The sequence below is a fragment of the Poecilia latipinna genome, unplaced genomic scaffold (assembly GCF_001443285.1).
Source record: "Poecilia latipinna isolate Pla-1442-1.1 unplaced genomic scaffold, P_latipinna-1.0 Scaffold30, whole genome shotgun sequence".
Taxonomy (NCBI): Eukaryota; Metazoa; Chordata; class Actinopteri; order Cyprinodontiformes; family Poeciliidae; genus Poecilia; species Poecilia latipinna.
Window position 1 is genome coordinate 465,071 of NW_015112646.1, and position 9,870 is coordinate 474,940.

General features: G+C 38.7%; 2 protein-coding genes across 2 annotated transcripts in view; one reads left to right on the forward strand and one right to left on the reverse strand.

Moving 5' to 3' along the window:
- The first annotated feature begins 261 nt into the window (after positions 1 to 261).
- Positions 262 to 6,579, forward strand: sms (spermine synthase). Its single transcript, XM_015040260.1, has 11 exons — positions 262 to 419; positions 1,508 to 1,628; positions 2,504 to 2,591; positions 2,725 to 2,789; positions 2,885 to 3,060; positions 3,323 to 3,477; positions 3,578 to 3,667; positions 3,972 to 4,086; positions 4,191 to 4,270; positions 5,008 to 5,123; positions 5,238 to 6,579. The coding sequence occupies exons 1-11, from the start codon at positions 374 to 376 to the stop codon at positions 5,266 to 5,268; spliced, it is 1,083 nt and encodes a 360-aa protein (XP_014895746.1). The 5' UTR covers positions 262 to 373; the 3' UTR covers positions 5,269 to 6,579.
- A 297-nt stretch (positions 6,580 to 6,876) lies between these two features.
- LOC106952245 (adhesion G-protein coupled receptor G2-like) overlaps positions 6,877 to 9,870 on the reverse strand; it is a 14,795-nt gene continuing 11,801 nt past the window's right edge. The window contains exons 22-26 of the mRNA XM_015040248.1: positions 9,202 to 9,573; positions 8,550 to 8,833; positions 8,360 to 8,461; positions 8,113 to 8,244; positions 6,877 to 7,593 (exon numbers count right to left, since the gene is read on the reverse strand). Coding sequence (XP_014895734.1) covers positions 7,487 to 7,593; positions 8,113 to 8,244; positions 8,360 to 8,461; positions 8,550 to 8,833; positions 9,202 to 9,573 — 997 coding nt within the window. The 3' untranslated portion in view covers positions 6,877 to 7,486. The remainder of the gene's footprint in view (positions 7,594 to 8,112; positions 8,245 to 8,359; positions 8,462 to 8,549; positions 8,834 to 9,201; positions 9,574 to 9,870) is intronic.

A 9,870-nucleotide genomic window follows, 5' to 3' on the forward strand; every position in this document is an offset into this window, starting at 1 on the left:
AGATACAATTCAGGTCTGGGGCAGAAGGGAAATACCTAAAACATGCAGGACAGGGGGGGCGGTGAGGACCAGGGTTGAGAAACACTGATCTAAAACAAATACCAAAAAGTATTTTGCAAAGATCGACATTACACTATAATGCTTTTTATGCACCAGTTAATAAAAAACGTATTTATTTTAAGCGCGGTTGATAGTACAAGTCCTAAAATCGTGTATTTAGGACTCAGTCGCTGGTCTCTCAGTCTGGCCCCGCCTCTTTGGTTGAGTGCGGTGCGAAGCGGCAGCTGCAGTGGTAGATGGGCCCTCCCTCTTTCCCTGCAGATAAGTATTCGCAGCCCGCTATCCCAGGCATGGATGTCGGTTGCAGCGAGACATGGCAGTGCGACATTATACTCTCGACATTAATCTCTCTACGCCAGGTAAGTTGCTTGGAAAAAGACTCCAGAAATTGCGTGTTTATTCAGCTTACGGCCCCTGTAGCCAAGCAGCGTGTTAGCTAGCCGGCTGAACAGCTAATATTGACTCGCTAGTTTGTAATTGCCCTTCAAAACTGCAGGTTGGGAGTGATTTAGACGGAATTTAGCTCAAGCATGTTCGGCAAATTTTGGTTTGAAGGGTGAAGTTAATGTGGATAAACATTTTTACGTTCATATGCTGCTGCTTGTTGTTCACTCGAATGTTATGTGGGATTTTCTCGCAAATTTGCAAGGCACTAGTCAGCGGCTCGATGCTTGTCTTGCTAACAATGTGAATAAAGCATGTTCAATTCTGCGCTGTCGCAGAGGAAATGGTCCCTCTTCCGCCATTTTTGTAGTTTTGCTTATGAAGGCTGAACTGACTCCAAACCCTCGCTGTTAAAAAAAAACATTTACAAGTACCAATGTCGCAACAATTGACCATATTTAAAAGTAAAAATAATAACCTGCCATTGCTATTATTGATGGACAATTTTAAATTAAAGATATTAGAAATATTTTTTAATATATTAAAGTACATTTAGGAGACCCTTTTACATAATTTGATAAAAACTATGCATGGTATATTATAGATAAAATACAAATTATGTACAATTCTTAAAGCAGTGCTTCTCAATTCCAGTCATCAGGCCCCCCCTGCTCTGCATGTTTTAGATATGCCTCTATACCAGAACAGCTGATTCAAATGATTGCATGACCATCAAGTACTGCAGAAACCTGTTAATCACCCAAATATTCAATCCAGGTGTGTGGCAGAAGGGAAACGCTTAAAACGTAGCCCTACAGCTGGCTTATGCTCAGCAACTGAAAACATGCACCATGAAATAAATTTTTATACGTGAGTTATAAAATGAGGAAGGCATACATTTAAAACTACAAAAAACAATTTATTCTTCTCTCCGTAACTGTTTACCTGTAATTGAAAAGTCTATCTATGACAAAAAGGTCATTGCCGATTCAGATGTGACTTTATTAATCGTACTAATGTGCCAGACTGCTATAATTTTTTCCATGTTTCTGTTCGTCTCCAGTCGACTCGGCCTCTGTAGTGCCTGGTCTGCTGTCCATATTTCATGAGCAGGAGCTGACAGAGACTATCCATGACACAAATGGGCATGGATATCTAGCTACATTTGTCGGCAAGAATGGGCGGTAAGCAAAGCAAGAAAGCAACTATATGACACTGACGTTGAAGTATCCAGAGCTTATAGTCGTTTCTAAGCTGTCAAATTTTAAACCAAAAACAAGTTGGCAGCAATTTTAACATCTCCTGTCGAAGTTTAATTAGGTCAGTCTAGTGAAGTTGAATGAAGTTTTATTCCTCACTTTTCAACATGCTTTTCTTTGGTGCCATCTAGTGGCCAAAAGTAGGAAGTCTAGCTTGAATACACAACTTGCTCTGCTGCTTTATTGTGACTGCATGAGGTATTGTCATTGTGTTGCTTTGAATATTTAAGATAAAAGAAATGCTATTAAATGAGCTTTCCAACAATGTGCAGTAATTGGCTGTGTTTGACAGTCATTTATGTCTCAGTTCTAAATCTTGCAATAAAAAGTTTAACTCCCACTTAAAGTGGTTCTGACTTGGCTGTCAGTTTAGACTGATTCTTTCTCAGAACCATCTAGGAACGCCCAGGTTAAATACTCGAACTGTTTTAGTTACTGGGTGTTTGAGTAACTTTTTAATCGGAATTGAAAAGTACAATTTAGAGTATCCTCTGTTAATGAAATCATTTATTTTGAAGAGGATTTAGTGACGTTTGAGTCCTCCTCTTCTAGAGGGTATGTTCATAAATTGAAAGGTAAACTGAGAGGACTCTTTGTTTTAGATTTATTTTAAATATTTTCTTAAACTGATTGCATTAGTGGTAAGCAAGGTTGGTCTAGGGTGAATGTTTGACCTTAAACCTTCAGGCTACCGTCTCTGTTGGAAGAGTGATGGGGTTAGATGTTTTATGTTATGGGTGGAGTATCATTTCACCAATAAAAGGCTTTATAAGTTTGCTTTATGAAATCTTGTTTACCAGGCTCGTCGTTCTGCGTGTGCACTCCCATGGGCTGGTCACCATCGATCTGCAGTGTCACGAAGATGATAACATTGCACAGCTAGACAATGTAAGGGATCAAAAACGTGGAGTTTTCAATATTACTGTATTTCAAGCTTGTCGTGGCATACAGTTTTAAAATGCAAGACTTGATGTGAAGAACAGCTCTGCACAGACATTTATTTTCTTCATTTCCTCCACAGCTTTTAAATGCACTGGAAAATAAGTTAAAAGTTCTGTTAAATGGAAATATTACAAGGATTAAAAGGTGAGGGTCCTGGTTCTCATGATGCGTTTCCATTTGGGATGTTTGAAGACTTTATTTCATCAAGGATCTGTCATTATTTTTCATTTTCCCTCCAGGCTTCCAGCCTTAGTACGAGGAGCAAAAGTTGACCGATACTGGCCCACAGCTGATGGCAGGTTGGTGGAGTACGACGTTGATGAAGTGGTTTACGAAGAAGATTCTGCATACCAAAACATAAAGATATTGCACTCACAGCAGTATGGAAATATCCTAGTCCTTGATGGAGATGTCAGTAAGTATTTGTATAATAAACTAGTGCACACAAGAAAGCTCATTTAGACATCTGACTCTTTTTAAAAATATTAACAGAAGGCAACAAAGGGGTCAAATGGACGGCTTGTGTTACATTTATGTTCATTAATTAATATTTTTTTTATTGTGGGCAAATGTGGCCATTAACTTCAGCTTCACTTAGGATAGGTTTACACAAAATTGCATCTTATTTGTTAATAATTGTACGTAACTGATGTGTTAATGTTATGATGTTGCTGCAGACCTGGCAGAAAGTGATTTGGCGTACACGCAAGCCATCACAGGTAATGGAAGAGAGAATTATGCAGGGAAGGAGGTGCTGATATTAGGAGGAGGAGATGGAGGCATCCTCGCCGAGTTGGTCAAACAAAAGCCAAAGATGGTCACCATGGTGGAGATATCCTTTTGAGATTGTGTTCTGTTTTTTTCTGACTTTAACACCCAAAATGAAAGTAAGTCGACATCTTAACTTGACTCCTCCTTGACGAGGCATGCACATTGACCAGAAGGTGATCGATGGGTGCAAGATGTACATGAGGAGGACTTGTGGCAATACCCTGGACACCCTGAGGGGCGACTGTTACCAAGTGAGTGCTGGGAAATTAATGAGCTATTGGGGAAAATACATTGCCATCTCACAACTGTGATGCAAAATAGTTTGGTACAAGTAATGTTATTATTTGCTTCTTTAGTTTAAATATTCTTTTTAGCATTGTTTAATAACTTTGAATAGAAATTTTTAACAATGTATTTATTGCTGTTTGTATAAAACCAGAAATTCTGACTGAGGTACTTTACAATAAAAGTTATCTGTAGAGCAAATTGTGAATGTTGAATACCTAAAAGTAAATGTCAAAGATTTTACCGTCCAACATGTGGTGTTCATTGCAGATTCTGATTGAAGACTGTGTCCCCTTGCTGAAGAAGTATGTCCAGGAAGGAAGAACATTTGATTATGTAATTAATGACCTCACTGCAATCCCAATATCTACTGCACCAGAAGAAGGTTCCTGCATATCCATTAATCCATTGCACAAGCTGTGGCTACATGTGCATGATATAGAAAAGTCGGTGTTTAGTCTTTTCTCTGAAACTGTGTGCTCTCTGCAGACTCTATGTGGGAATTTCTACGTCTCATCTTGGATCTGTCGGTGCGTGTCCTGCACCCCAAGGGGAAATACTTCACACAGGTCAGTTCGGTTTTTTGCAGTATCTGCACAGTTTTGAGTGAAGCAGTCAAGCTTATCAAAGAGTCTGAAAGCTTTGTCAAAAGATGATGTACCATCTTAAGAGAAACTGGCAAATTTGCTCCAAATTACAAAATGCATGTCTAAAGACTTTTCTGTTTGTTGCGATTCTAACAATTGGAAAACGATACACAGTAAACATGTTTGACAAAAACCAACCAGCCAACTTTCAAGCACAACGGTGATGATTCAGGGTTGTTTAAAAATATTAACACAATATAGTCTAATCAGAGGCTTCAGACTTTAACCCAAAATGATCAGTTACTAATTTGTTCCAATGTATGTTGACTTCATGCTTTTTTTTTTTCTTGCCCCCCAAGCACAGTCAGGCAATTTTGCAAATGAAGTATAACTTCAAAGAGTAATACTTCAAAGTAGGGATGCATAAAATTTTACTGATACATTTCACAACCTTTTCAACAGCTTGAGAAAGACCACACACAATTATTCACCACCGTTTCTCCTCTTCAGTTAAACTCCCACAATCGTCATGACAAAACAAATAACATAGCCAAATGGCAACAAGATGGAAATACCAGTTGCTAATATCAGCCCAATTTTATTTATCGGATCAATTCCGATAAATTGAAAAATGACTCGGCTGATAACGATATAGAATGCGGTTAACTTTTATTTTTTTGTGTGTGCATTGTAAATTTTTTCCTTTTTTATTCCATCAGGGTAACAGCGTGAATCTGAAAGAGGCACTGAGTCTATATGAAGAACAGCTGGGAAAGCTCTCATGTCCTGTAGATTTCCAAAAAGAAGTGGTGTGCGTACCCTCCTACCTGGAGCAGTATCCTTCATTTTTACCGCCCAGTCATAGGTTTAAATCATGACATGCAGATCAATGCATCATAAAAACACTAGTATCATAAAAACTGTTTGCAGCCCTTAATAATCCTTTCAGATGGGTTTTCTACACTGCGTGGAAGAAGTGAAGACTTCCAGTTTTCTGAGCAGCTGGAATGTGAACGTTTGAATTCCCTTCTGCTTTTCACTTGGGCTTGAATGTGTGGTCTGACTGAACATGACATGAACACGGAAGGCTTGGAAAACGATTATTAAATAGTTACTGACTTGTTAGGTTTTTTACACCAACCGTTAATGTAGATCTTAAAGTGTATCTGTTAACTGCCAATGTGCTGAGGGACTGCTTCTCGGGTGACACATTGATTGGATCCAACTTTCAGGATCTTCTTGGATATAAACAGAAGATCCTGTTTACTCTTAACTGAAAACATCATTGCTGTGTATGTTTTTCTTGAGTTAATACAATGAGTTTTGTCAGAGTCTGAAGGAATTGGGCTGTTTGAGGTTGAGACCTCATCTTAATGCTCTGTTCCTAAGCTTGATCATCCCGGTGAAGTAAAACACAGAGGAAATGGGCAGACCTCAGTGTGTCCATTGCAAATGCAGCAAACTTCTGTTTTGTAATGGTGAAACACTCCACCCTATTTTAAGCCAGTTAATGTGAAGAGGAACATGCAAAGGTTGCTGTAAATTCAGTCTATTTGAAGGTGCACATGAATATTTATCAATGCCATTGAATCTTTCTCCTGCTCCTTAGGTTTTGATTTCACTGTTTGCTGCAACTATTTTTGTGTTAATGGATTTGACCTTGACTTGCATGTCTTCTGAAGAAACTTTTACAATTTATAAACACTGATCTGGTACACTGACAATGTGGTAACTTTGCCCACCATGTGTGTGAATCCTTTTTTTTTTCTCTCCTTTTGTTTCTGCCACTGAAATATGATGCAGCCCTTTCAGTCTGTATCAAGGCAGTGTGGTTCATCCCGATGAGTGCTAAGTGTTGTAGTCCAGGTGTGTTTTAAAAGGGAAATTATTCCTCATTGTTGCCATCTGTGCATGTGCTGGTTTTGATGTTCTGTTTTTGGCACCTTTGATTTCTCCTGATTAAGTATATTGGGTGCGTGCTGAAGACTGTGAATGTAGCTTGCATAGATGTACAGTACACAGCACATTAGATGGACCCTCTGGGACATTTATTTATTCAAATGCTGTTCTGAAACCGTTTGACCATCTACAATTAGTTTTGAGGGAAATGTTTTTTTTTTTTTTGTTTTTTTTTCCCCTTGTTTCATATGTATAGCAAAGATACCAAATGTTTGGAGCTGTAGAGTAAATATGTTGCAGCACACATTGCATTGTAACAACTGGGTGCTTCACTGCTTGCATTTATGTAAAGAAATGCTGAAATAAACATAAAAATTGATAAGCCTCTTAAAGCCAAGTCGTGCTTCTGTCTTGGCTGTAGCTCTTTTGCAGGCAGGAAATTTCCAATGTCATCCTACGTTGCTAAGCTTCTGTTGTAGTGAAATTGTAATTTAATATGCACAGAGAAATTGTTTGACGTGTTTGCAACTGCTGTTAATGTTAGCCTGAGGATGGCACCATACTCCAGATGGCTCCGTCACACAAAAGGTCTGAAGCATAATATGGTTTCTCAGCAGACAGACTTAAGTTGGATCCAACAAAACTTAAACAGAAAGCTTGTCTTAAACTTTATAGACAATTCTGGGGTTTACTATTTGATTAACAAGCGGGTAAAGGGAGATTTGAGTGATTTATCCACTGTTTCAGTGTTGGTGATTTACAGCAGCAGAATAAAAAAACTTGAAGTCGGTTGACCAACATGACTCGGATTGCCCTTTTTTGGCAAATATTTAACTTTGGGCATTCATATTTCAACTGTTTAATATGATAGAACTTTTTGGATATGTGTGGGATTTTAAAATGTGCCGTTATTGGATTATCTAAAGGCATATCTCGGTGTCAGATTTGAAAAAGGAAATCCATAAATCACAAATACTTCAATGACATAAAACGTAGTTTATTTATTGCTATATGAACTTTAATTTGCTTTTTGAAAGCAATAGATGTAAGGTGCATAAGATCATTAAATCTAAGATGCACATTAAAATGTTATCTGAAGGTAAATAAATATGTATATTAAATAAAGATTATGTAAAAATAAGCACAAAAAATAGCTTTAATGTTTTAAAAAAATCAACTTTAGACTTAGAATTTCTTAGAAATCAGTCAACTAATACATGTGACGGAAATGAACAATGCGTAAATATTTTCTGGTAAATTACATTTTATACAGGCAGTTAACGGGCTGCTCTCTGTGGGTCAGGACCCCCGTCGACTCCGGAGCTGCTGTCTGTTGATCTCGTTGAGAATCACATCTGTCCTCGGTTCTTCGTCAGCTGTAATTATTCTGTCTTCAAGTGGATTTCCTGCAATGTACATATTGGTAAATAATAGCTATTAAACCTATCCACAATTAGCAGCTACGGTAAAGATAGAAGGCAATACTTCATCTCTTATCCAGCAGTTTTTCTTCAAATTTGAAGTACAAGCAGAATCATATTCAAAACACAATGATCATGTTGAACTGCCACCTGAATCTTGGAGCTACTCTTAAATTAAGCCTATTATTGCTAGTATACCATACTGGACCTACTGGTCATGTCTGGCACCTTTCTCCAGAGGTCATGCTCAGTGACTATCCATAGGACAATGATTCAAAACAAAATTGCCAATAACAATGGTAAATATGATTTAATGTACAATTGTTTTCCAGACAGAATGACCTCAGATTAATATTTAATTCTGTGTGCGATAATTCAGCAGTAATATTTATTTTCAGGTATTTTACACATCCTTAGAAGGAATGCCAATGCATGTGGCGTGTTGGGTCAGTCAAAACCTATCACAGAAGGCATAACGTTGTTAAAGTAGAAATTCTTACTTACCAATGCCGTTCATCTGCCCTGATGGCGTACTGGGCAGAAAAGTGGATCTGGACGGCCGACTGCTTTGTGAGGACGTAAAGGAGGTCAGAGGAGACTTCTTTGCGGTTTTCTGTGTTGCAGTCCGACTCCATTCTAAAAGAATTAGGACATAAAAGAAAATGCAATATATAAGACAATCTTAAAAAAAATGCATTGAAAACTAGCTTACGAGTTTTAGATACAGGTGCACATTTTCATCCAGACTCACCTGAGTTTTCTGGGAGTCTCATATTGCCGCAGCACAGGTAGGTCCTCCACTGCCTTCTGACGGTTTCTTTCGCCGCACAGTGGAACACAAATATGAAGAATCCTGCAAAATGCAAGAACAATCTTTGGGGATCAGCAAAGTTTTTAACTTACTCTTGGATACAGGACAGGTGTAGGGTTCAACAACTCACCTTGCAGGGAATTAAAGATGGCAAAGAGGTACATAAATGCCAGATTAACAGGACCCCACGCAAAAAAGGCAAATCCCCACGTGAGACCTAGGAGGAGGGTGATCCCGATCAAGCTGCGTGCGTCCTGCGCCGTGCTGCGGTGCTTGTTGTTATGAGGATTTTGTTTTTTTATCCGGTGCAACTGGACTAAGACCACACCAAACATGATGATGTTGAAAATGAAAATCACACCGAAGTAGGCCACAACTGCCACGTAGAAAGCGATGTCGTTTCTTATCCAGCAGCTGCAAGACAACAAGGAGGAACAGTGAATAAGCTACTCATTATTAGTGATTTCATATGGAAGTTTAAACAGGGTTGTAAAGGGTCTAAACCTTAATAAATTAGAGAAGTATTGTAAAGAGGAGAGGACACAATTCTTCCTTAATAATGTAGCTTTGGGCCTTATTTGTGTATCATGAACTGAGATTTTAAATCCAATGATGATAATGTAATTTTGGACTCCTGAGATCAAATTTGACTCATTTTAACTTTTTAAAGACCAGATAATTTTTATTCATTATGTCCTGACACATAAAAGCTACACTTGAATGCTTTATTTTCCTGTGATTGTAGCTGTGAGTAAAACCCACTTTCAGCTTACTCAACTTACAAGTCGTCACTTGTTCCATCTGAAAACTTTCCATAGGACATGAGGCCGTAGTTGTTTTTGTCAATCGCAATCACAATGATGACCACGAGCATTGGGACTCCCCAGCCCACCAGCGAGAACTTCAGCATGTAGTGGGATATGTTGTCATTGAAGACTTTCACGAGCGCGTAGTACATGTGGACGCCCTCAAGCCCCATCCAGGTGAAGGAAACCAGCAGGAAGTAGTGAAGGAACCAGGCCGTGGAAATGCAGAGGCCCACGGCTTTGGGATAAAGAGCCAGCCAGGCATCCACCAGGAAGACCAGGTTGAGCAGCAGAAGAGCCAGGCAAAGCTGGATCAGAATTTTGGATGGGATGTCTTTACGCAGCTTTCTGTTGGGGTGAAAGGATTTAGACGTCAATCACTGATACATCAGTTGTTAAAAGTTGTTTTACATGCTAAAATTCTTTTACCTTTCCGCATTTTCTTCAAATCAAACCGCTATCGTCAGTGTGATTTACTGAGATTTGACGTCAGACTAATGCTAATGGATTTGCTCTCCCAAATAAAAATCTGAAAACTTACACGTTGGCATTTAGCGTCTTTCAACCCTGTCGAGAAAAGTCGAGCTCATCCCACTTCCCCATGCTGGAGATTTTAGTTTAATAATAACAATAAATAAAGCTATC

What these genes read in the sequence shown, in the direction of transcription:
- sms (XM_015040260.1), top strand. Translation starts at nt 374, where the DNA reads ATGGCAGTGCGACATTATACTCTCGACATTAATCTCTCTACGCCAG. An exon ending in TTTGTCGGCAAGAATGGGCG is followed by an intron (nt 1,629 to 2,503) that starts GTAAGCAAAGCA and finishes CTTGTTTACCAG; the next exon opens with GCTCGTCGTTCTGCGTGTGC. An exon ending in TGAGGGGCGACTGTTACCAA is followed by an intron (nt 3,668 to 3,971) that starts GTGAGTGCTGGG and finishes TGTTCATTGCAG; the next exon opens with ATTCTGATTGAAGACTGTGT.